At 35.8% G+C, this 25,589-nt stretch overlaps 1 protein-coding gene and 1 pseudogene across 2 annotated transcripts in view; one reads left to right on the top strand and one right to left on the bottom strand.

Moving 5' to 3' along the window:
• Positions 1-25,589, bottom strand: part of SRBD1 (S1 RNA binding domain 1) — a 158,673-nt gene that overhangs the window by 113,961 nt on the left and 19,123 nt on the right. For both annotated transcript variants that reach the window (XM_036334685.1, XM_036334686.1), the window contains exons 7-14: positions 24,722-24,860; positions 21,551-21,647; positions 17,907-18,042; positions 14,781-14,884; positions 13,726-13,833; positions 9,906-10,063; positions 6,566-6,656; positions 5,264-5,371 (exon numbers count right to left, since the gene is read on the bottom strand). In XM_036334685.1, coding sequence (XP_036190578.1) covers positions 5,264-5,371; positions 6,566-6,656; positions 9,906-10,063; positions 13,726-13,833; positions 14,781-14,884; positions 17,907-18,042; positions 21,551-21,647; positions 24,722-24,860 — 941 coding nt within the window. The remainder of the gene's footprint in view (positions 1-5,263; positions 5,372-6,565; positions 6,657-9,905; positions 10,064-13,725; positions 13,834-14,780; positions 14,885-17,906; positions 18,043-21,550; positions 21,648-24,721; positions 24,861-25,589) is intronic.
• Positions 7,330-7,658, top strand: LOC118669041 (annotated as a pseudogene).

Here is a 25,589-nt window from a genome sequence, read left to right as displayed (position 1 = left end):
GAGGGTGGCATCGCAACCTCCCAATCTGCCCTGCTCTGTGCATGATGGGGCAGCGCCCCAACTCCCCAATCGGCCCTGCTCTGAGCCCGACCAGGGGCTGCACCTAGGGATTGGGCCTGCCCTCTGCCACCCGGGAGCAGGCCTAAGCCAGCAGGTCGTTATCTCCCGAGGGGTCCCAGACTGCGAGAGGGTACAGGCCGGGCTGAGGGACCCCCCTTCCCCCCGAGTGCACAAATTTCTGTGCACCGGGCCTCTAGTTAAGCATAATACTCAAACTGGCATCCAAAAAATAATTTAGGCTGTCCCAACTTCCAAGGTTAATTCATGGTCTTCATCACTACTAGAAACTACAGAAGGAGGAGATAAACGTTTAAATATAAAGAAACTGATTTTACATTCCACATGTACAACTTAAATCATTGCACTAGTCAGAAAAAATAAGAGCAACCACAAATTTTCCTCCATATAATTTTAACTTCACAACATTATAAGCTTTACATAGCTTAATACATCTGAAGTTGTATAGCTAAGCTTAATGATTGTTGGGAAGTAAATTTCTTTAAACCCAAACAAAACAAATCAGGTCCAGGTGGTTCAGGACATGGGAAATCCACTGCACCTTACTCTGAGAGAATCTTCCTCAGTCAAGTTTCAAGGAAACCTCAGAAAATCAGCCCATCAAAATTACTGCTGAATATTGCCTCCAGTTAGAGTAGGTCCAACAACTCAAGTATTTAAACATATTTTCTGACCCTAATTCTAATAAACCTCAATGTGCACAAACTTGAAAGGCATGTCTCCAAACCTAAATTAACAATTAAAATGTTAACTAATACAGTGTCTGTGGCATGCACCTAGAGATCTCACGCTAGTCATCAATCAATTAGATAACTAACATCTTTTTGGTAACAACCTAACTAAATCTCCAATTCTCTAGTTTCTCTATAAGGGTATCAAGAGACTATCAAAAGATGTGCTAAAATCTGTATGTGTCTACCAGTCTAGTTTTCCTAAGAAAAATGAAATGAGAGAAGATGGAAATGTTTTATTTATTTAAAAATGCATGCTGATTTCCAGTGATTATTGTTCTGTGTTCCTTCCTAACCTAGTGTTCATAAGTCATCCTTTTATAATTTAAATTAAATAATCTTGCCTGATCAAAACTACACTCAACAGTCATTTACATAACATATCTTATTTCCCCTTTCGAACATCAAAATAACACCTGCCCATATTCAACAATTTCTGAATTTTACAAACAGTGGTATCAACATTTTATTTCCAAGTCCACCTAGAACTCCAGAAAATGTTTCATCTGGGCCAGAAGATAAAGTAAAAAAAAAACCAGAAGCTCTCTTACTGTCACCCTATTTTAGTTAACCTTCCAGTTTTCTTTTATTGATACAGTGGGGCCTTGACTTACGAGTGTCCGGACTAATGAGTTTTTCGAGATACGAGCCGTCTCTCGGCCGATTTTTTGCTTTGAGTTGCGAGCTAAAATTCGGGTTAGGAGCCAGCTTCAGATACCCCACCGCTAGTTGGCGCAGCGAACGTCACAGTGAACGCCACAACATCAGCCCATCACTTTAAGATTTGACATACGAGTAATTTGAGTTACGAGCTCCGTCACAGAACGAATTAAACTCATAAGTCAAGGCCCCACTGTACTATTCTATCTTCAGTCCCCAAATCATTCCATCTCACAAATCAAGAGTTGAGCAATTCCACTTTCTCTTAACCCTTTGAGTGCCAACCAATATCCTAGGAACTATGCTAAAATTGCCAAGGCATTTTTGCTGATTTTACAGCAGTTTAGGAAAAAAATTATGAATCGCAAGTAAATGAAGTTACATATTCAAAAACTTAAGGAAACCTTTACTACATTGACACATTTAGCAATATCATCATCACTAATAAAAGCAGACTTAGAACTGGACGCCATTTCGAAGCTTTGATAGCGCTCCCGGCACTTTTGGCAAAAGACAGGAGGAGCGCGATCATGCTCCCCGACACTCTAGGGGTTAATCACTGATTAAGATAATAACATTATCTACAAGCCCTGGGATCTCTTTTCTACCCTTTTTTCCCTAAAACAACCATTATAAGCCTTTTATGCTATACTCAGCACTTGGAGGCTGGCCCTTAGGGTAGGGTTGTAGACCTTAAGCTTTGGTCTTCCTGTATATTTTTGGCAGATTAGTGACTCTTCTCATGTTTACATATATCCTTGGTTACTTATACTTTTTTCAGTTCTGCATATATCCTTTTAAAATCCACGCCTGATTGAGAGTTTGCAGCCAGTACATACAAACTGATTTACTTTTAGCTCCCAATCTCTTTCTGATTACAAAGCCCCTGGGAAGTCAATGAGCTCTATTCAAAATATGATGGACTGTGTGCATTTAAAATATAAGAGCTAAATCAAATACTAGGTACTAGCAGATATTTAAAAATTAAGAAAAATGCATGGGTGTAAATGAAAACTGATCCAAACTTAGTTTGGCAAAGACTCTTTCACGTGTAATATAATTCAAAGCCTTCCTCTAAAAAAAATAAAATAGAAATTTAGCCTTCTTAACAATGCTTAAGCAATTTTCTCATATATTTTAATGGGTTTTAACACTTAGCAAACCAGTCACCCAAACCATTTGCATTTTTTTTCTAATGTGACTACTAGTATCTTAAATTATATTCTTTTTAAAAAAAAATTTTGTTACCAAGAGTGCATCTCTGAATTGGCCTACTAGAAGTCTTTTCCCTTGTAACAAAATTACAATAAAAGTTTGGCATGTGTTAATAAAAGTATTTAGAAAGTTTTCTTTAACATGAGAAAACTTAATTGAGGAAAATCTATCCACTAATTTAACTTTTCCAGAGAATCTGGAAAGGATTGTAGTTTGTAATTTTACTTGTAGAACACATTAGTCCAGCTCACATATCCTAATATGTTCTGAGAACTGTTGCTGATTCTACATTTATATGTAAGTGCAAGGGACCTAGAATAACCAAAACAATTTTGAAAAAAAAAAAAAAAAAGAGAGAGATTAAGAAGAGAACTGAAAGACTTACACTATCTCATTTCATGAATTATTAAGCTATACAAATCAGCACTGGGTGGTAATAAAGATACACATATTAGTGTAAAGACATACAGATCAATTAAGCAGAATAAACTCCAGAAATAGATCTGTATGTATATAGTCAGCTGATTTTCAACAAAGATGCCAAATCAATTCAATGGGAAAAAGAAAATCATTCAATAAATAATGTTAGGATAATCCAGACCCATATGCAAAAAAAGAGCTGCCCACCTTTATAAAATTAGCTTTAAATGGATTATAGGCCTAAATTAAAGAGTTAAAACTATAAAATGTTTAAAACAAAACATATGGTAAAATCATAATGACCTTAGTTTTTCCAAACATTACTTAAATAGGACACAAAATGCAAGAACTATATTTAAAAAATTGATAAACTGGACTTCATAAAATATGTGTACTTTTCAAAAGTCCATGTTTAAAAAATGGAAAGGCAAGTTACAGACTGGGAGAAATGTTTACAAAACAGGTATCTGATACAGGACTTGTATTCAGCATAAATACAAAATACTCAATAACAGAAGGAAAAATAATCTAATTTTTTAAGTGGAAAGAATATCTACACAGATATTTTACCAAAGAAGATATATGAACAGCAAAAAAGCAAACAAAGATGCTCAACATCATTAATTGCTAGGAAATGTATTTAAAACCATAATGAGAGATCACTGTACATCCACTAGGTTAGCTACATTTAAATGACCAACCATACCAAGCACATTGATGAGGATATGAAGGAAATAGAACTCTGGGGCACTGCAGGTGGGAAGGTAATTGGATACAACCACCTTAGAAAAAAATTTGGCAATATCTTAAGTTAAACATACACCTACCATACAGCACAGCCCACTCTTATTTATTTACTCAAGAGAAATGAAAGCATATGTCCATGCAAACACTAGTACAAGAATATTCATGGAGCTTTATTTGTAACAGCTCAAACTGGCAACAATCCAAATGTCCATCAACAGGTAAATGAATAAACTGTGATTTAGCTATATGATATACTACTCAGTAATAAAAAGAACAAACTATCAATATATGCAACTTCATGATGAATCTGAAAATAATGATACTGAGTGAAAGAAGCTAGCAAAAGGATACATACTGTATGATTCCAATTACATAAAAGTCTAGAAATGTACAGTATCTATAGTTACAGAAAGTAAATCAGAGATTGCCTGATTGAGGGAGGAGGCAGTGAGGGAAGGGTGAATTACAAAGGAACACATGGAAATGGGGGGGATAAGGATGTTCATTATCTTGATTGTGGTGATAGTTTCATTCAAGTATACATGTGTCAACATTTATAAAATTGAAAACTTTAAATATGTGCAGTTCATTTATGTACATTATCTCTCAGAAACAGTGAAAAACTAACAAATAGGACTTCTCGAAGTAAAAAATATAACTGAAATAAAAACTTCACTGAATGGGTCTGACAGATAAAGAAAAAGCTAGTGAACTAGAGAAAAGACCACAAAGTAGGCTCGAGAGGTAAGAAATGAAAAGAGATAGGTTAAAAAGCATGAAGGAAAAATAAGCATGGAAGACAGAGTGAAAGGCTGAATGTATATAATTAGAATTTCAGAGGGAGATCAGAGAGAAACATGGGACAGAGGTTAGATTTGAAGAGCAATGGCTGAAATTGTTGAAGAACTAAGAGATGTCACCCTATTAATTTAAGAATGCCAATTCAGGCTGAATTGTCATAAATTTAAAGGAAAGAGAAAAAAAAAGCCCTGTCTTCTCAGTCATTACAAATACCATACTAAACATCATTTGTAATCTTTACCTTGACTCTTAATTCTGAAGGCCAATGATTCATAGGCATCGAAACTTTGGGAGAGGAAGACTAAGTTATCCAGTCCTACTTATTATTCCGTAGTTAAACAGAGCCCTCCCAGTGTAAAGCCTGGAAAATCCCATGAAACCAAGTAAGCCCTGACTTGCTGCTTCTGTGAGAAGTTTCAGGATACTGAAACTCAAATTTCTGCAAGAGGCAGACACTTTACATTGTCTTGCAAAGCTCTTGTGAACAACAAGAGGTGATTTGGGAGCAAACAGCATGCAAAGCTTTAAAAAAGAAGGGAGAAAACATCACAGAAGGAACATGAGAAGTTCCTTTGCCTCTCAAAGAAAACAGACATTCCTAACATCCTTACCAGTAAACAACATCCAGTGGAGCAAAGTAATTTTTCATTATCAAGTCAGCAAAGTAAGCTTCTGTTTCCCGGCAGGCAGTTCCATTTCCAATCACCACTGTGCTGCAGCTTCAAGGGAGAAAACAGGAGGAGACACTGGATGAGCTCAAGGCATGCTTCTAAATCAATCGGAAGAAATGTACAGAATGCGCAAATGCTACTGCACAATGCTCCTGCTCTCTCATACACCCAAGCAACTTCACTGTTTCATAAGGGAGACAAACACACATAAAATAAAAAACAGCCCATCTGGTATGGCTCAGTGGTTGAGCGTCAACCTATGAACCAGGAGGGCATGGTTCGATTCCCAGTCGGGCCACATGCCCCAGGTTGTGGGCTCAATCCCCAGTGGGGGGCATACAAGAGGCAGCCAATCAATGACTCTCTCTCTCATCATTGATGTTTCTATCTCTCACTGCCTCTCCCTTTCTCTCTGAAATCAATAAAAATATTTTTTTAAAAAACTTAAATAAAAGTAAGATAAAAAACACTGCCTCTTCATTTGGCATAGCAGGCAGTGGAGAACTATTTTACTGTCACACACCTCAAGAACAGTCAGCTTTCTTCCCATCTAGAAGGAACCAAATTTAGACATGGTTAAGTGAATTCTAAGCCACAATAAAGTCATTGTGACTGAATTATGTGATATGTTGTCAAATAATTTAGGAAGCTTCTAACTACTACCATATCTGTTCCTTCAGATCCATGAAGAAGAAAGGAAAGAAGGAAGAAGGAAAAAAGAAGGGAGAGAAGGAGAGCAGGAGCAAAATATAGAACCAAACAGAAACATTAAATGCTCACTTTGCTCGTATTGCCACCTTTGTTTAGTGACGGTAGCGGAGGAAGGGATAATTCCTCTGGAGTCTCCAAAGGAGAGCTCTCCAGCAATCTGCCCCAGCACTGTTTAACATGGTCCCTTCCCTCTCACCAGTGCACTCCCCTTTGTCCCTCCCTCCAGATTAGGGGCTTCACAGGTGTCTCTGACTGGCTGAGCCACTGAAGTACTCAAAAGGTTACTTATGCCGCTGGTTTGGCTCACTGGGTAGAGCGTTGGCCTGGACACTGAAGGGTCCCAGGTTCGATTCGGGTCAAGGGCATGTACCTTGGTTGCGGGCACATCCCCAGTAGCGGGTATGCAGGAGGCAGCTGATTGATGCTTCTCTCTCATCGATGTTTCTAACTCTCTATCCCTCTCCCTTCCTCTCTGTAAAAAATTCAATAAAATATATTTAAAAAACAAAAAAAGGTTACTTATTTTCATACTTGAAATTCAGCAAAAGCCTCTTTATTTTCTCTGCTTCTTGGAAGCCTTGTCCACAATGCAAATAAACCACATCAGTATGAAGTATCTGACCTTAGAAAAAAATGAAGAGAAGCCAACTTATAAAACATTTCAAAACATAACACACCAAAGATTTAAGCCAGTTGAAACAGAAAAGGAAACTGGTTTGTCTTTTAAAATGCAGCCTGAATCATTCATATTCACTAAATCAGATTCTCCCGAAGCACTATAAAGTTTAGGTATGTCCAAAGTTACAAGGACTCTACTTTGCTACATAAAACCATTACTAATTTTTAATAATATTTATCAATAACAGTAAAAGCTAACATTTACTGAATACTTACTATATGGCATGGGATATTTTAATTTCTTCTTTGGGTTATAGATACATGAATTTCTTTACCTTGTATAATTTTTTCAGTGCATATTTATGAATTATGAGCTTTTCTGTACTACATAATGTTTTAGTTAAAAATAAATTCAATGAAAAAAATATATATGTATTTAAATTTTTTAGGGTAACTACCTAAAGAATAAAAGTAATGATGAGCTACATGACCAACTTAGGAAGTTAGGCAGAAAGAAAATGATCTCAAATGAAAAGAGAAATGTAGAATAAAGTGAGGGGTAATAGAAAGGGTTAATATATGAGTAATAGAAAAAAAATTTACTGGCCAAAACAATAAAAATGTCTTGTGGTATTTAAAATATATACAGAATTAAAATGAATTACACAGGTGCCACCATGGAGGAGTATCATCGCCACTGCAACGAGGCTGACATAAATGCAGATGAAAGCCACAATATTGTTCGAGGTGGGGTTTTGGGTAGTGAATATTACAATCAGAACATCAACCAATGGATGTTTAGTAGAATGTTTAGTGCGTTTGGTTACGTTGGTAAAAGCTTATAAGTCTATTATGGCCTGTGCAGTGGTCTAGGGGAGTGCAGGTGGCTTTCACAGACAGTTTATGCTTTTGGGGATACCACATCTGATGGAGCCTGTATAGAAGATGGGAGAACCAAACCATGAAGTGTATCGTCAATGTTTTTGCCACTGTTACTGTCCTGTGACACACTGAAAATATTTAGCAAAATCCATTAACTTAAAATTTGTCAGTGTATCCTTTCTTAAAAAAGTAAGTTACTTAATATGCTAGATGGCAAGTGTGCAATATGCTTCAAAGCAATCAACAAAATCTAAATATTATAAGAAAGCAATCACATAGTAAGTTTACAGATTAACTCATATTCTATATACAGAATCATTCCCTTTTTTTTTTTACAAAGCATGCTTTTTTGCTATTAAAAGTTATCATTCATACCTTTTCAATTTTTAATTATAAAAGTCATATGTAATCACATGAAAGAACATTTAGCAATAAAATAGAAAAATCCATAAACCCAGCAGCTGTTATATTCTAGTCTTACTTACTTATAGTCTTTTCATTTGTATCTAATTTTACATTATTTTAATAATAGTATATTTATAATTTTGTACTTTAAGAAGTTTTAATTTTACTCTATACAGAATCATTTCAATAGGAACAGTTTAATGTCAGCAAAAATCAAATACAAAGAAATGGCATGACGTGAAAATACAATCTTATAGATTGACCAGCTTTTCACTAACATTATGTACCTAATGAGACATGGACATCCATTCAAACAATAAAATTCTCTTTCAGCTTCAGAGATGTTTTAACAGGGATAAATATATGAACATAACATGTTGCCAGAATAAATCTAGAGAAAATAATAATTAGCTAACACTCCTTAATTTTGTATTTCTTCTTAGTGGTAGACATGACTTAGTAGAAAGGAACTGTTCCTTTTTTCTCTCAACTAATAGTGGAGTACCAACTACTATTAACTTGTTTATATTTCATGAGAATTGTTAAAACAGTTTTTAAAAATTCAAAATCTTGGATTTATATCTGAGGGTGAATTAAATCTGGTAACCTCGAATTACCCTGTTGAACAAAATGAGCTACAGAGTACAATGAAAAGTATCTAACAGTTGCCTTACAATTCACGAATCCCATGTGTAACAAACATGTATTGAATGCCTGTCACTGCATATTTCTCCGCTAGTCATTATAGTTATCAATCTGCTGTTCAAATTCTAAGTTTCTTTTGGCACCTATTCAGTTGGACAGTTAACATTTATGTTTGGGGAAGAAAAAAAAGTTGTTTTACAAGCGATGGAAAAAGTGAATGTGGTTATCCACGTAGACATAACCAAAGCGAAAAGCACTTATTGCTGACAGAGAATCATAGCTGTAATTTTAAGAATTGCTCCTAGCAGGTAAAAAAACGCATAAAGTATGCAGCTCTTAAAAAGCTTATTAGCAGTCTAACTGTACAAGTAGTAAATTTTATCACTGCTTTAGTTACAACCATCTGTAAATAATTTTAAATACTTATGTGGAGTTCAAATTAATTAGAATGAAGTGTAAATTAAAAGTATACAATCACTAGCAGATTATTGAAATCTCAGGACTTATGAAATGTAAACTTATTTAAAAAATAAAAGATGAAAAATTAAAGTACACAGCTGGCCACCAAATGTGAAGTTAAACCGCTGTTTAACCTTGAAACAAAATCAAGTTTGCATATACCACTAACACTAATACATATAGGGACTGGAACCATGATTCATTGAATTTTGGGAAAAAGAAAAGCTTGGTATTAATACTGACAATATTAAGACAGTATTCTTGTAGGAACACTGTGTGCATGTTTGATACTTTGCTTAGTAACAGTAATTGCTCAGTGTTTAAGAAGAACATTAAGAAAATACAAGGGGAGAGTTTAATGCAATGATTTTCAGCCTGTGGAAAATTCTCAGTCATTGCCTTTATGTTACCTTATACTGCTGGCTTTTGTGCCATTGAAGATTATAATAGTGGCCAAACTATCTGTGCAGTTAAGACTTATTTCGATTATTGTTATTGAAGCCTGATCTTAAAAGAATAATAAAAAATATCTCGTGAACTTGCCATCAGCTGCTTCTAGTTAAAATATAATAAAGATTATCTTCCTGTGCTGTAAAAAATAAAATAAAATGTATCTATCACACATAAGTGCATCACAATAAACAGATGTGATAGGAAGACAGAATTGGTGGCGGGGGTGGGGGGGTGGGGGTGGTTAACAAATAAGATGAATATGAAGTTTGATTTTCTCATCCCTGTACATGAGAAAACCATTTTCTAAGACTTGAAAATTAACATTATTTCTAAGTCCTCATGAAATATATGAAGTGAAACGTATGACCAATCAAACAACTTTTATATAAAAGCGGAAAGATGTGCTTACTGGTAGGAGAAATGATAGCTAATTTGCAACCATGTTTGTAACCAGGATCCACTCCCATCAAGGTGCGCCCTGGAACAGGGTTTGTTAAAAGGAGCTGACGAAGGTTCCGTCCAAACATCATCACTGATTCCTTCTCTGCATCTGACGTTAGTTTGGCTCTTTAGAAAAAAAGAAAAAGAAAAAGAAGAATGTAGTTTTTCATTCACCCAAATTTTCTTCCAGAAAAAGAACAGAATTCATTTTATACAGTTATTCCTTACAAGAGCATTTATTAACATAATTACTTAAAGAGAAAACATTATATACAAAATTATATTGAGTCTATTTTTGCTAAGTGCAGAAACACAGTATCACAAATGACTTTGTGGTATCAAACCTACCAAGTTCATCATTCCTATGCTCCTTCTCTCTGCTCTCCTTTATGTATAAACATCTGTGTATATGAGAGAGACCGGATGTATAAAGATTTGGACAGCAAATGGATGTCAAATTAAAGTTTGTCAGAAAATTAAAAATATAAGCACATAATCAGCATGATAAATTATTGAGTCATAAGTAGCTTCCTCCAACAATACTTAGTTTTACACCTTCACCTATACATATTTCAATGTTACAGTCTCACTCTATTCCATTCCTGCATCTACCCCCTTTGTCTTTCTCAGTGATTTGATATGACCATAGATACTAATGCCAGTCTACAACTATGGTTTATATAAATAACTTTCCAGTTTTATCCAAAAAAGTTATTAAAAGTCGAATTTTAAAACTTGTTCTAGGATAAAAATATGTCTATAATGGACATAAAGACAGTTGTAAACTAAGTTTTACATCACTCATCTACTTAAAACTTAACTTATTACCTCATGAAATTTGTAAGAATTTATAAAAAGTATCTCTTCTTTATTAGACCAGGTTAAAAAAATGCATGCCATTGGCCACAAGAAAATTGAGAGGTCAAAAGCAATTCAAAGTACATTTCATATTAGTTTTGAGGTATAATGTTTTACATATCCGAAGGCACACAGATCTAACTAATATTTGCTTTTCAGGCTTAATTCAGTTCCCTAAGGCTCTTCTCTCATTTTCTTTAACACTTCAGTCATTCTCCCTGCAGTCAGCCATGCAATATGAAAAGTATCATTATAGATCTTCACTTTTAACTTTATTTATTGAGTGAGCATTTGCTGTCAGTCTTATATAAGGTACCATGATTGGCGTGAGAGATACAAAGCTCAAAAGACAAGATCCCTATCCTGAAGACCACTATCTAGGGGAAGAAACAGAAAAATAAACAGACAAGTACAAAACAATGGTAAGTGCTATACTAATGGGAACACATAGGGAGAATAGCTAAATTAGAAAGATTTTCTAAAAGATGTCTTCTCAGGTGAATCCAGAAGGATAAGTAATAGATATAGGCAAATAAAGGTAGGGAGAGTAGATAGAAGGCATGAAAAAAATACCAGTACTCCGGGCAATGGAAGCAGCTCATGGCTCATTATAGAGGCATGTAATTTCACATGCTAAAGTAAAAAGAAATACCAAGACATAAGGCTATAGGGCCAAAAAGAAACCAGATCACAAAGGGTCAATCAAGCACATTCTTCTAAAGATTTTGCATTTTTTCCTGGAGACAAAGAAGATCCTTTGAAGGATTTTAAGTAGAAGAGTATGAAATAACCAGATGGAAATTTTAGGATGGCAATGTGGAATATATATGGGAAAAAGAAACAAGACAGAGATCATCTATGGCCCTATTATAATAATTCAGACAAAAATGATGATGTCCTGAACCAACTCGCCCCTAGTAACCATGGAGACAAACAGAAGTCCACATTCAAAATATAATGAAAGATGGTAAAATAGCATTTGGCTTTAGGAAAGAGGTAGGTGTAAAAAATGACACATGAATGAATGATCAGGACAATCACAGAAATAAGAAATGTAGAAGTAGACTACACATATGCAGTCAACTGAATAAAATGGCTGCAAAATAATGGTCTAAATGATCATTCATGAATGGAGAAAAGTATGGTTCACAATGGTTATGTCTAGGTAGTGAATTATGTGTTTTTTCTTTGTTTTACTGATTTTTTTCAATTTTTCTACATTAGGACAAATTTCCTTTTAATTAGAGAATTAAAGTAATTTTCTTTTTAAAATAAAAATCCATTGGGAGTTTCCCCCCTCAACCGCTGTTCAGGTAATTACAAGTATTTCTATTGAGAGACACATCTACTGGTATAGACAATGTCTGAAAACCAACTTATGGAATGAAATAAGATATATTTCTTTAACCACAGGCATTTTACAAAAAGAGAAGGAAAGTGCTCTTGCTTGTCACCAATGGAAGTCAGAGAAGGGTTATACATTAAAGAATTCCACATCAAACAACTTTCATTAACTCTCAATAAAATTATTCCACAAGCAGTGAAGCTATGCAAATCTATGCAAGCTATGCATGCATATAAACATAACCAATGGACATAAGACACTGGGGGGTAGGGGAGGCCAGAGGATTGTCAAGGGCGGGGAAAAAAGGAGACATATGTAATACTCTTTGTAATACTTTAAGCAATAAAACAATTTTAAAAAAAAAAGCAAATAGAATATATACAAAAATGTCAAAAGTGCCACTAGACATTATATGCAACATGAGAAAACAAGATAAAGGAAATGAAATTTTAAATAAGTTAAGTTTCTTTTTTACTTCAATAAGAACAGAATCCCTTATTTTTAAATTTGATACCCCAGCACTCAAAAGTAAGAGATGTTACTTCACACAGACTTGAAATGAAATAGTTCTCCAAAAGAAATACTATTTTTAAGGGATGTCTGGGCTAAAATGGATGAATCAAGAGAATGAATGACTTTAACAAAAAAGAGGTTGGACGAAGGAACTATATGTTGTTTTTAATAGTACCTGCTCACTCTCTGCTCTAAATACCTCTAAACTCAATGTCCAGGTCCAGAAAAAGAAAAACAAATAAACAAAAAGGCTACTATAAATTAATGAGGTTGAAGAGATGACTAAATCTAGAGTTCCAAGATAACCCTTGCTGAAACCGATGAACAAGTGAGAATGAAGAAAATCTGTGGCACACAGGAAGGAATGCAGAAAAGGCTGGTTTTTAAAGATTGCCAACCAAGACCAAGGCTAGAGGGAAGGGAAAAGAGGGGTTTGCCTCCTAACATTACTTTTCTTTCCATCTCCTCCCCTAGAAACAAAACTGTACCTCACCTTTTTTGTAGTTCTTCTTTATAACAGTCCCTCTGTTGGTCCATCTACATGATTCCTTTAATAACCTTTTAATATTTGCTCGTCATTGCTGATAATTACTCATCCAAATAACTCCCATTTGGAGTGAAAAACATTATATTACCTTTCTCTCTTCATAGCAATAAATTCATTATGTGTTGCACTGATTCCCTTATGCTTTTTTTGGCTCTCTTTATCCCTAAAACTGCTTCCAACTAACTTCTCCATTAACTTCTTAGTTTGTTTCTCCCAAGCCAAATCTCTCATCAATAAAACCCTTTATTTAGCTTGGTTGTCAAACTGCAAGATTGTATTGCAGAACTGGAAAAGGTACATAGGAGGGGTCAATATTTGATAAGTATGTCATAATTAATAGCTGTTTTGTGATGTATGAATGTGAATGCCTCTTCAGACTGAAATCTATGCTTAATTTTAAGACTTTGTGCTTGGGACTCAGTTCTTTGGATTGATTGATGGATCAACAAATACTTATGCTTTAATAGGCTTATTTCATACATAATAATAAACAGTATACAAAATTAAATTAGACAAGATGCATACCTGAACTCTCTACAGAGAAGAGGATAAATAAGGCGTTTAAAAGAATCATCTATTGAATTGTGTAAAATCTTCATTAACTCCGGCCTTGCAAAGCGACGTGGTCTCCACCTGAGGGGGAAAAAAGGCTATACTAAAACTGATGTACCAATAACAAGACCAGGAAACAGCTCTTGGAAGAGGAAAGAGGAAGTGGAACAGAAAAGGGGGGAATAACTTTACTGAAGCCAAAGTAACAGTCTGTGTAGAGAGACTATGATGCCTGGAAAATTATTAACTATGACATCTGAAGTTATTTTTAAAAATCTAGTAACCATGGTCATACAAACTGAAGGAAGGAAAAACTTGCCTATTCTAGGAAGAGCCTCCAAAACATTATAATAATGGTCAAAATCTTCAGATATAAGAAAGTTACCAAAAAAAATTACTACAAGTAGATTAGTACTACTCGGGCATAAAATATTAGTTTTGGGAGGCCAGGGAGGTTTAGATACTAGTAGATAAGCTAGAAAATATGGCAGTGAGCAGACCATTAAGAGTATTATATACCATGCCATGAGCTTGGCCAGTGAGGAAAGATAACACAGTCCTGCGTCCTGGGACAATATGCTAAGAAGATAGTCTTTTAAGGAGAAAAGACCCTAATGGAGTGCTTTTTTAAAAAAACACTATTTCTGATGTCTGCTGGGGTCATTCCCTTTAAGGGCAAACCAAGGTATCCCCATTTGCTTATAGGAAAAAACTTTTACATATGCTATGGTTTCTCCCAAGAATGCCTTGATTCCTTTGTCTTGCATGCTAAATCATAATTCATGTTTTTTTCCAAGTGAAATTTATTGGGGTGACACTGGTTAATAAAATTATATAGGTTTCAGGGCTACAATTCTAAAATTACATCATCTATATATTGTATTGTGTATTCACCACCCCAATAATGTCTATCATTGTTGGTTTGTTTTTTTAGAAAATGGACATCTTTCCATATTAGTACATACAGATATCAGTATAGTATTTTAGAAACAAAAGAAAGGAAATTTTATAAAAATCTATAAACAGACCTATTTTGGATGCACCACCTACAGAATTCATTCTTAACTCCATCAGGAATGTTGACCTTGACCGTCAGTATCTTCAAATTTTCTCCACGGTTAATTGCCAGAATCTGAGTACACACATATATGGCAAAGACTATGATGATCCACAAAACATATAAATGATCAATTTAACCATTCAACATTTATACAATAAGTCAGGTGGTTACCCAACCTAGAACTGTATCAATTTTTTATTCATTTATTTACCAAAAATGTATTAAAAAATAATCATTTCTTTATATAGTTTATAAAATTTTAAAAAATAAAACACAAGTACAAAGCCTATGACATTCACCAGAAAAGACTTTGGTGATCTAAAATCTCATTTGAGATTCAACTAACTGAAAATTAATGATCATCTAGAGATAGGATATACTTTTAATATTTGTGAAAAGAAATTGCTAAAATAAGTACAAACAGACAAATTCCTGAGTAAAATATTTAATCACTATTAATTGTTACCATTTATTGAGCACTTAGTAATTGTCAGGCCCATCTAAGTACTTTAAATACACTACCTCATTTAATCTTCAAAACCACCAAACATACATGTATTATCATCTTCATTTTATATAATTTTCCAAGACTAATATGTCCCAAATCATAAGCAGTACAGGAGAAATTTAAACTCAGATCAGCCTGCCCATGATCTTAAATTAATACATTAAAAGAGCAATTGTTTTAAAACATATTAGAAACTTTCCTTAAAGAAGAGCGAGCAAATCTCAAGTAAGCAAAAGAAATAAAATACTAAAAATACAGGGGAAAGTAACAAAATAGAGAATAGAAAAACAATAGAAAGTATCAAAACCAAAACTTGGTTCTTTATAACACCAACAAAATTGACAAACTTTTCACTAGACTAGGGGTGTCAACCTGCAGGCCATATAAGGCCCAAGAAATCATTTGGTCTGGCTTTGCCAAGGCATTAGGGGTGAGTTAATTAAATGTTTGACTAAATATAGCTGGCTAATTTTTAAGTTGTTAAATTTGTATGGCCTGAGAATGATGTTATAAATATCCAAATGGCCCTTGACAGAAAAAAGGTTCCCCACCCCTGCACTAGACTGTCCAAGAAAAAAAGAAGAAACATTCCAATCAGTAAAATCAGGAATGAAAAAAGGGCCATGACTGTGGATGATATAAAAATAAAAAGAATGATAAGAGAATACTATGAACAACTGTACGCCAAATTAGATCACTTAGATAAAGTGGACAAATTCCTCAAAAGATACAAACTGCCAAAACAGAATCAATAGAAGTGGAAAAGCTGAAACAATCTATAACAAGTAAAGAGATTGAATTAGTACTTTTAAAATTTCCCACAAGGAAATTTCCAGGCTCAGATGGCTTCATTGCTGAATTCTACAAAATATTTAAAGAATGCCAATTCTCCACAGACTCTTCCAAAAAAATACAATAACTTCCCAAATCTTTCTATTTATTCTGACACCAAAACCAGACAAGTACATCACACAAAAAAACACAAGGAAGAAAACACACAACATACCACTATCTCTTGTGAATATAGATGTAAACAACCTCAATAAAATATGAGTAAACCAAATCTAGAAACATATCAAGAGGGATTGATTCCAAGAATGCAAGTTTGGTTTGATATACAAAAATCAATTAATGTAATACATCAGACCAATGAAATAAAAAAGAAAACTACATGATCATCTCTGTAGATGCGGAAAAAGTATCTGACAATCCAGCAGTCATTCATGATAAAAACAACAAACTAGGAATAGAAGGTATTTCATTAAGGTGGTAAAGGGCACATACAGGAACCTGACAGAGAACACCATACTAATGGTTTAGGACTGGATGCTTCCCATCTAAGATCCATCTCCTCTTGCCACTTCTATTCAACATTGTGCTGCAAATTCCAGTCAAGGAAGTTAGGCAAAAATTAATAAAGAAAAGAAATAAAAAGCACCTAGATTGAAAAGACAAAGTAAAACACACTTGCAAAGAGTATGATTTTATATATAAAAAAAAAATCCTAAAGAAACTGTTAGAACTAATTAAGATTTCAGCAAGACTTCAGGACCATCAATTTACATTTATAAGCATTCTGGAAATAAAAATTCTTCTAAAATTTTATTTACCAAAGCGCCAAAAGGAATAAAATACTTAAGAACAATTTTAACCAATGAAGTGCAAAACTTATACTCGGGAAGCTACAAAACATTGTTAAGAGAAACTAAAGACCTACATAAATGGAAAGACATCCCATGTTCATAGGTGAGAAGGTTTAATATTGCTAAAATGGCAATACTTCCCATATTGATTTACAGAATCAACGTAAGTAATCCCTGTCAAGTTCCAGCTAGGTTCTTTGCGAAAATTGACAAACTAATTTTAAGATTCATATAGAAATTCAAGAAACCCAGAATAGCCAAATCAATCTTGAAAAAACAGAACAAAGTTGGAGGACTCCCATTTTCTGATTTCAAGACAGGTGCTACTGGCATAAGAACAGACCTACTGAATGGAATAGGAGAAAGAGTCCAGAAACAAATCCATATCTATGGTTAACTTATCTACAACAAGGATGCCAGGACAATTCAATGGGGAAGATGCAGTCTTTTTAAAAAAAAAATAATGCTGAGACAACTGAATAGCCACATACAAAAGAATAAAGTTATAACCCTTCCTCACACCATACACAAAAATTAACTCAAAATCATAGACTTTAACTTAAGAACTGAAGCTATAAAACTCTTTTAGAAGAAAATATAATATCTTTAATTTGAATTTTACATGGAAAAGATCCAGAATTGAGCTCAAATCCAAGCACACTTGTAAGCAGAGTCTAATAAGAAAGGTCACTGGTCAGAAAGTCATGATACTTGAGATGTTCTATTGTCAGCTATGCTAGTAATTCTTAGTGTCACCATAACTTCTCTGGGTCCTGAGCTCCCCATTTATGAAATGGAAAGGATATGACAATATTACAAGAATTTCAACGAAGAAAAAAGAAAATAGTTGACCTAAAATTCTTTAATTCATTAGTAAGTAGGCAAATCCAAAGTATTATCATTATTACTACTATCAGCATGCATAAGCAGTTTCCTTATTTACCTGATGATGTTGGATGTTTCTTATGTTGCATGAAAAATTCTGGTAGAGATGAAACTTACCAACATCTTTCTCATTTACTTTTTTTGAGGACACTTTTGCCAGAGATGACTGAATAGAAATATATCTATTTTGGCACCTGTTCAAATACACAAATTTTAAAATAAGCAAGTTTCTATAATAATAAAAGTGTAATATGCAAATCGACTGAATGGCCGGACAGCAGAATGACCGTCTGGACTACCATGCTATGAAACCCACTGGCGCCAGGCCAGCCAAGGTGGGTGCAATGCAATTGGTCGGGGGCCTGGCCATCGCCCCATGATCGCCCCAAAGAGGGAAGCCCAGGCCACCGGCCAGCGGGGCAATCAATTGGGGAGCTCCACTATCACCCCAAAGAGGGAGGCCCAGGCTACCCGGCCAGCGGCGCTGCAGCAGGTAGCCTGGGCCTCCCTCTGCAGGGCGATCCATCAGGGCGCCCTGGCCAGGTAGGCAGGGCCTACCTCTTTGGGGCGATCAATCACACAGTCCCACAATCGATCCCTCCGCAGAGGGGGACTCGGGCTACCTGGCCAGCAGCGATGCAGCAGGTGGGCGGGGCCTCCCTATGAGGGCGAATCATCGCAGGGCTCCCAGACTGTGAAAGGGTGAAGGCTGGGCTGAGGGGAACATCCCACCCGACCTCCAAGTGCACAAATTTTGTTCACCAGGCCTCTAGTTTATTCTTTATTTTTTTTAAATATATTTTATTGATTTTTTAACAGAGAGGAAGGGAGAGGGATAGAGAGTTAGAAATATCGATGAGAGAGAAACATCGATCAGCTGCCTCTTGACACCCCCTACTGGGGATGTGCCCGCAACCAAGGTACATGCCCTTGACTGGAATCAAACCCGGGGACCCTTCAGTCCACAGGCCGACGCTCTATCCACTGAGCCAAACTGGTTAGGGCTAGTTTATTAATATGTGTAATAAAGAAACATGTTATATGGAATAGGTTAAAAAAAAGTTAAGCTGCCAGTTGGAGCATCATACCATACACCAAAGGGTCACAGGTTCAATTCCTAGCGAGGACACATACCCAGGTTGCGAGTTCCATTCCAATAAGGGAACATACAGGAGGCAACCCATCAATGTTTCTCTCTCATATTGATGTTTCTCTCTCTCCCTCTCTCTCTCTCTCGCTCTCTCTCTCTAAAATAAATAAAATCATATCTTCAGGTGGGGATTAAAAAAAAAAAGTTAAGCCACTACTAAATATTTTTAAATGATACCCAACTATGAGTTATTGGCCCATTAAAAGAGGTCTCTTTGCCTATTCATCAGTCCTACAAATCTATATATGTATCAACCCAATCCTTCCATAAAATGTCTAAATGAGTTCAGATTCCATCTGCAGTTATAGAAGAGATCAAAACTACAATGAAACAGATCAATGACCCTGGTCAAAATATCATCCTTCTCTAACCAAGTAAGCCAGTCAGAATCAATTAAAAGATAAAAGGAAGAAAATGTGTCAGAAGAGCTATCAATGAGAATGTATTGAAACAACCAAATTTTTGCAGTATAATCTATATACTAGCATATAAAAGCGTAATATGCAAATTGACCAGATGGCAGAAAGACCAGTCAGCTATGACGTGCACTGACCACCAGGGGCCAGAAGCTCAACGCAGGAGTGGCCCCCAGCCCACAGGCCCCCATTGCCCAACTGGGACCTACCAGCCAACCTCTCGGTCCCTCTCCCAGCCAGCAGGCTCTGATCGCCCGATGGGGAACGGGGAACGGGGAACTGGGAACCGGGGGGAGGGGGCAGCGGACACGGGTGGTGCTGGGGCACCGATCACCCCACTGGTCGCCCCACACACAGAGGGCAACTGGTGGCAGTGGCAGCAGCAGCGGGGGGCAGGGTTGGCTGCTGGCAGCCAGGGAAGATTGGCCCAAATCGCAGGCCAGGCCTAGGGGCTCTACAAATTTTGTGTACCGGAACTCTAGTTACCTGTAAAAACACATTTTGAAAGCTGGGCAATTCTCCTACTTCAACTCATTCCTGCTAGGGTCACAAGAAAATAGCAAAGTTCTCTCCTCTGAATTAACACGACCCTGACAAGCGTCAGCAGTCAACTGATTCATGTCTACCTTTCCTCCTCTCTACACAGCTCACACAGCTGCATATGTGGAGAGAGATGAAGAGCAGAGGGGCAGGAAACATCAAAATTAAGTTTTAAATTAATTTTTTTAAAGGGAAAAAAAGAAAGAACTCATGGATACAGACAACGATGTGGTGATTGTGAGGTAGAGGAGGATAAAGGGGGGATAAATGGTGAGGGGGAAAAAATAAAGGGAAAAAATATAAGTAAATTAAAGTAAGTAAGTAAGTAAAGTAAAATCTAATTTTTTAAAAATTGTTCTGTAAAAGATAATTTAAGCCCTGGCTGGTTTGGCTTGGTAGATAGAGTGTTGGCCTACAGACTGAAGGGTCCTGGGTTCAATTCCAGTCAAGGGCACATGCCCAGGTTGCGGGCTCGGTCCTCAGTAGGGAGCGTGCAGGAGGCAGCCAATCAATGATTCTCTCATTATTGATTTTTCTATCTCTCTCCCCCTCTCTTTTCCTCTCTGAAATCAATAAAAATATATTTCAAAAAATAAAATAAAATAATTTAAGGCCTGGCTGAAGTGTCTCAGTTGGTTGGAATGTCGCTCGATACACCAAAAGGTGGAGAGTTTGATAACCAGTCTCAGGGATTGTGCAAGAGGCAGCCAATCAATGTTTCTCTCTCACATCGATTTTCTCTCTCTCTCTCTCTTTATTCCTCTCTAAAAAAGCAAAAATTAATTTTAAAAAAGATCTTATTTTAATGAGGCATAAAATCCATAAGCCTGAGTAGGGTTTTAAAAATCTCTTACAAACTGGGACTGTGATACCATGGGTAAGCTGCTCTCCATCAGCTAAAATTCATTTTGAGGTCAGTACTTTTAGCCATACCTGACATGAAATAATTTCGTTCGCCTAATCATGGTAAATACTAGAAATGAAATGTTATAAAATTATATTCCTATGGCATACTATGTTTAAAAGCAATGCCACCCACTCTAAATGAATATGAATCTCTAGCATATTTTGTGTAACCTAGTGGTTTTTAAACAGTGTTCCTCAAAGCCCTCTACTGAGGTGCTTCAATGTTAGGAAGATGAGCATTCAGTTTCAGGCTCCCTGCTCAGAATTCAATTAAAGCAACTTTACTTTTATCTGTTTTAAATATTAGGGATCTGTTGTTTGAACAGAGTTCTGCTACTTTAAAAAAAAAAAAAAGTGTGAAAATAAAGTTTGTTTGTTTTAAAACAAATTTCTTTTAATTGATTTCAGAGAGGAAGTTAGAAGGAGAGATAGAAACATAAATGATGACAGAGAATCATTGACTGGCTGCCTCCTGCACACCCCACACTGGGGATTGAGCCCTCAAACTGGGCATGTGCCCTGATCAGGAATTGAATCATGACCTCCTGGTTCATAGGTCGATGATCAACCACTGAGCCACACTAGCCAGGTTGAAAAAGTTTTTAATGAACACTGGTCTTAGCACTAACCATGCAGCTCTTAGCAACATGAATCCACAAAGCAGAAAAACTCTGTACAAGAATTACTCACAATTTTCTTATGAAGTCAAGTGTCTCTCTGTCTTTAGCAATCATGTCTGCTAAAATATGCTGCACTCCTGTTTCTATGTCCTGGAGTGTCGAAAGCCCTTTAGACAAAAGAGAAAACAAAAGCAAGAACTACAGATTTTCTTTTTAATTGTTATTAAATCACAAATTTATTCCAGTCAAAAAGAACCTTAAATTGACAAACTTAACACATTGTGGACAGATCATGAGAATTCTCGCTTTATGTTACACAGTGTTTTACAAACTATCATAGTTTTTAAAAAGATATTAACTTGTAAGAACATGTAATAAATAACTTCAAAATGCAGTGGGTCTTTAATTTAAAAGTGTGCCTTTAACATTTATGTAAAACATTTTTTGTACTCGTTCAATAGAAACTTTTCTGGCCACTGGGTAAAGCTAGCAATAAAACCACTGGTCCGCAATGTGTTAAGGCACAAAAGTATCATGGCAACGACTAGCTTCCCTCTCCAACAAAAACAAGTCTTCTAAAGCAATAACAGAGGACCTTCATATACCATATAACCTAGTGGTGAAAAACGCAGCTCTGGAGCCAGCTGCCTGGTCTAATCCTCATTCCACCATTTACCAAATGTGTGACTCTGGGCAAGTTACTTGACCTCTCTGTGCTTCAGTTTCCTATAAAAGTAGACTAGTAATAGTACCTACTTCATGAAGTATTTACAAAGATTAAGCATGTTAGGGAAAAACACGTTAGTAGTACTATAACTGCGCTGGGCCCTGAATAATTCCCATCATCAGAAGTATCACCAAGTATCCATCATTACATATGGTTCAGAAGCATCACCATGTATGACAATCAAGAGAGATATAGTTATCAAACCTACCCAGTAGGAACTCAATATGAGTGTGAACTAAGGAAAACTTATAGCACAGGAGGTAAAAAATAGAAGGAAAGGAAATCAACCATAACAGAAAAATTGAAAATAAACAATACACCTTTATGCATCTAACATTCTGAAAGCTTTGGCATTCGATTTTACTGAAACATATTATGGCTGGCCATAGACAGTTCCCACTGTGACCAATCTTAATACATGGCTATACAGGCTCAGCTACTATTAAATTATTAAATGTTGCAACCCTTTAAAAATCCAACTAAAACTACACATTTAAAAAAAATAAACTTGAATTTTACTCATTTCAACCCATCTCTATATTCAAATATTAACGTGCTTTTTCTTGTGATTATTGTCCTTTTCAAAACAGATACTGAGATGTGTTATTTGTATATGAACAGATATTTTTTTTTTTTTACAGACAAACATACTCTATTTTTTAAATTGCAAACTCACATTTGCTGATTTTTTTAAAAAACAAGATCATGGTATGCTGTGATTCTCTACAGTTTTATACATACTATAGATTTTGTTATCAGATACTGCCCCCTACAGATACTTATGTCTCCTAGCCTAAAAAATCAACAGAAGCCAAGAGAAACGAGAATGACTGTCGGAATCACCAGAACATCACTCTCCCCATTAAATCCTATCAGCACTACTGAAAAGGCCACTTATTCAACAAGCTTCGACCTAAGGCCCTCATTTTGACAATGAAACCAATACAATCTTGAAAGTGTCGGTTGTCACTTTCCTTGGGTTTTTCTTAGAAATAGCTCTGCCTTACTCCCTTCCTGTCTTTCTCTCTCTTGTGCACACGTACACACAAAAGGACAGGCAGATACATTTCAGGAAAAGACAAGCACTTTACTCCCGGAGAGCACAAGTGTGAGAGGAGGACTTCACTTTATTCTTCATGCACATTGAAACTGCTGAAATTCTTTCCAAAGACTAGATATGGCTCTATAATTAAATAAATTTTTAGAAATAGGACAAAGTTTTAAAGACAACATAGGAGAATCTTTATAATAAGTGAAGAATCCTTATTATCCTTATAACCTTAGGATGTAAAGGGATTTTTTTTAAAAAGAAAAAAAGCAATTACTATATCTTAAAAGATCAATAAATTGAAAAAATTAATATATTAACAATAATAAAACTAAGACCTTCTATTTACCAAGATAAAGCATAAAGAAAGTAAAAACAGAAGCTACAAACTGGGAGAAAAGATTTGCAACCCAGATAACTAAAAAAAGAAACTGATGAACAAAATAGATCCAGAGACATAGAATCATGGAACAGACTGATGAATTTCAGAGGGAAGGTGGGGGTGAGGAGGTGGTGGTGGGGAGAGGTTAACCAGCACTTATAGCCCAAGGACACAGACAATAGTGTAGGCTAAAGCTTGGGAGGGGCAGGTGCGGGGAGGAGGGGGTCAATGAGAAAAAACAAAGGAGACATCTATAATACTTTCAATAATAAAGATAAATTTTAAAAAATAAAAGTACATACAAAAAGAAAAGAATATCTTAAAATGATTATAAATTAGTAAGAAAAAGAGAAACAGCACTAGCCAAGTGGCTTAGTTGGCTGGAGCAAAAGGATGTAGGTTGGATTCCCTTTCAGGACACATACCTAGTTTGCAGGTTCGATCCCAGGTAGGGCTGCATACAGGAGGCAACCAATATATATTTCTCTTTAACATGGATGTTTCTTTCTTTCTCTCTCTTTCTCTCTCTGTCCCGCTTCCTCTCTCTCTAAATTTAAAAAAAAAAATCAATAAACATATTCTCGGATAAGGATAAAAAAATGTTTTTAAAGAAAAAAGAGAGCCCTAACCGGTTTGGCTCAGTGGATAGAGCATCGGCCTGTGGACTGAAGGGTCCCAGGTTTGATTCCGGTCAAGAGCCTGTACTTGGTTGCGGGCACATCCCCAGTAGAGGGTGTGCAAGAGGCAGCTGATCGATGTTTCTCTCTCATCGATGTTTCTAACTCTCTATCCCTCTCCCTTCTTCTCTGTAAAAAATCAATACAATATATTTTAAAGAAAAAGAAAAAAGAGAAACAACACAATTAAAAAATGGGCAAAAGTTTAGAACAGTACTTCATCAAAAAAGAAAAGCTGAATGGCTAAGCAAGAAGTATATTGGGATTTATTTTGTAAGAATTCCTTCTTCTTTATATGCTATGTTTTTTTTGTACAGTCATTATTAATCAAACAAACTTTTTAATATATGTTTTAATATATGTTTTCAAAAAGAAACAGGGCTGATCTCTTTAAGTAAAGCAGGTACCTTTTACACTGGGTTGAATGTAGGACAGCAGATTGAGCATTCCTGGATTCTCAAGCAGTGTCCTGGCTGCTTCCTCCAATCCCAACTGCCTTGCTCTCTGGGCTTTGGTGCCTTTGCTCCCGGTTTTATATGGAGCTGACTAGAAAAAACAAATTCAGAAAACATAACACATCATTCAGTTTTAAAAAGCTAGTTAAAATTAGGACACAAAATTAGAGGACATGGCGAGAATGCTAAAGACATCCTATGACAGTGATGGCGAACCTTTTGAGGTCGGCGTGTCAGCATTTCGAAAAACCCTAACTTAACTCTGGGGCCATGTCACATATAGAAATTTTTTGACATTTGCAACCATAGTAAAACAAAGATTTATATTTTTGATATTTATTTTATATATTTAAATGCCATTTAACAAAGAAAAATCAACCAAAAAAATGAGTTCGCCTGTCACCTCTGACACGCGTGTCATAGGTTCACCATCACTGTCCTATGACATAGGACCTATGTCAACCCTTTCATCTTCCTTCAGAGACGAATTAATATTAATTAGATAATACTGGCTGCATGAAGACAGTTGTTCTTTATCTGACTCTTTACACTTTTATGTATGCATAAAATTAGTTTGTTTAGATTCACTCATCTTAAAAACTCAATACCTGAACTGCAAGAACTGTAAGGTCTTCTCCTCAAATCCAGCAAGCTCCTCTAAAAGCTGTCAACATTTAATGCTTCTACTTCTTAACCCACAGCCACTCAACCCATCGCCTGGCTTCTTTCCATACAGATGCTCAAAGTGATATCAGAAAGATCCATAAGGATCCCCTAATTACCAAATCCACCTTTTTCCCTCGTATCTTGCCAAACCACT

Source organism: Myotis myotis, unplaced genomic scaffold (assembly GCF_014108235.1).
Source record: "Myotis myotis isolate mMyoMyo1 unplaced genomic scaffold, mMyoMyo1.p scaffold_m19_p_14, whole genome shotgun sequence".
In the NCBI taxonomy this organism is placed as follows: domain Eukaryota; kingdom Metazoa; phylum Chordata; class Mammalia; order Chiroptera; family Vespertilionidae; genus Myotis; species Myotis myotis.
This window is presented reverse-complemented; position numbering and strand designations above follow the sequence as displayed.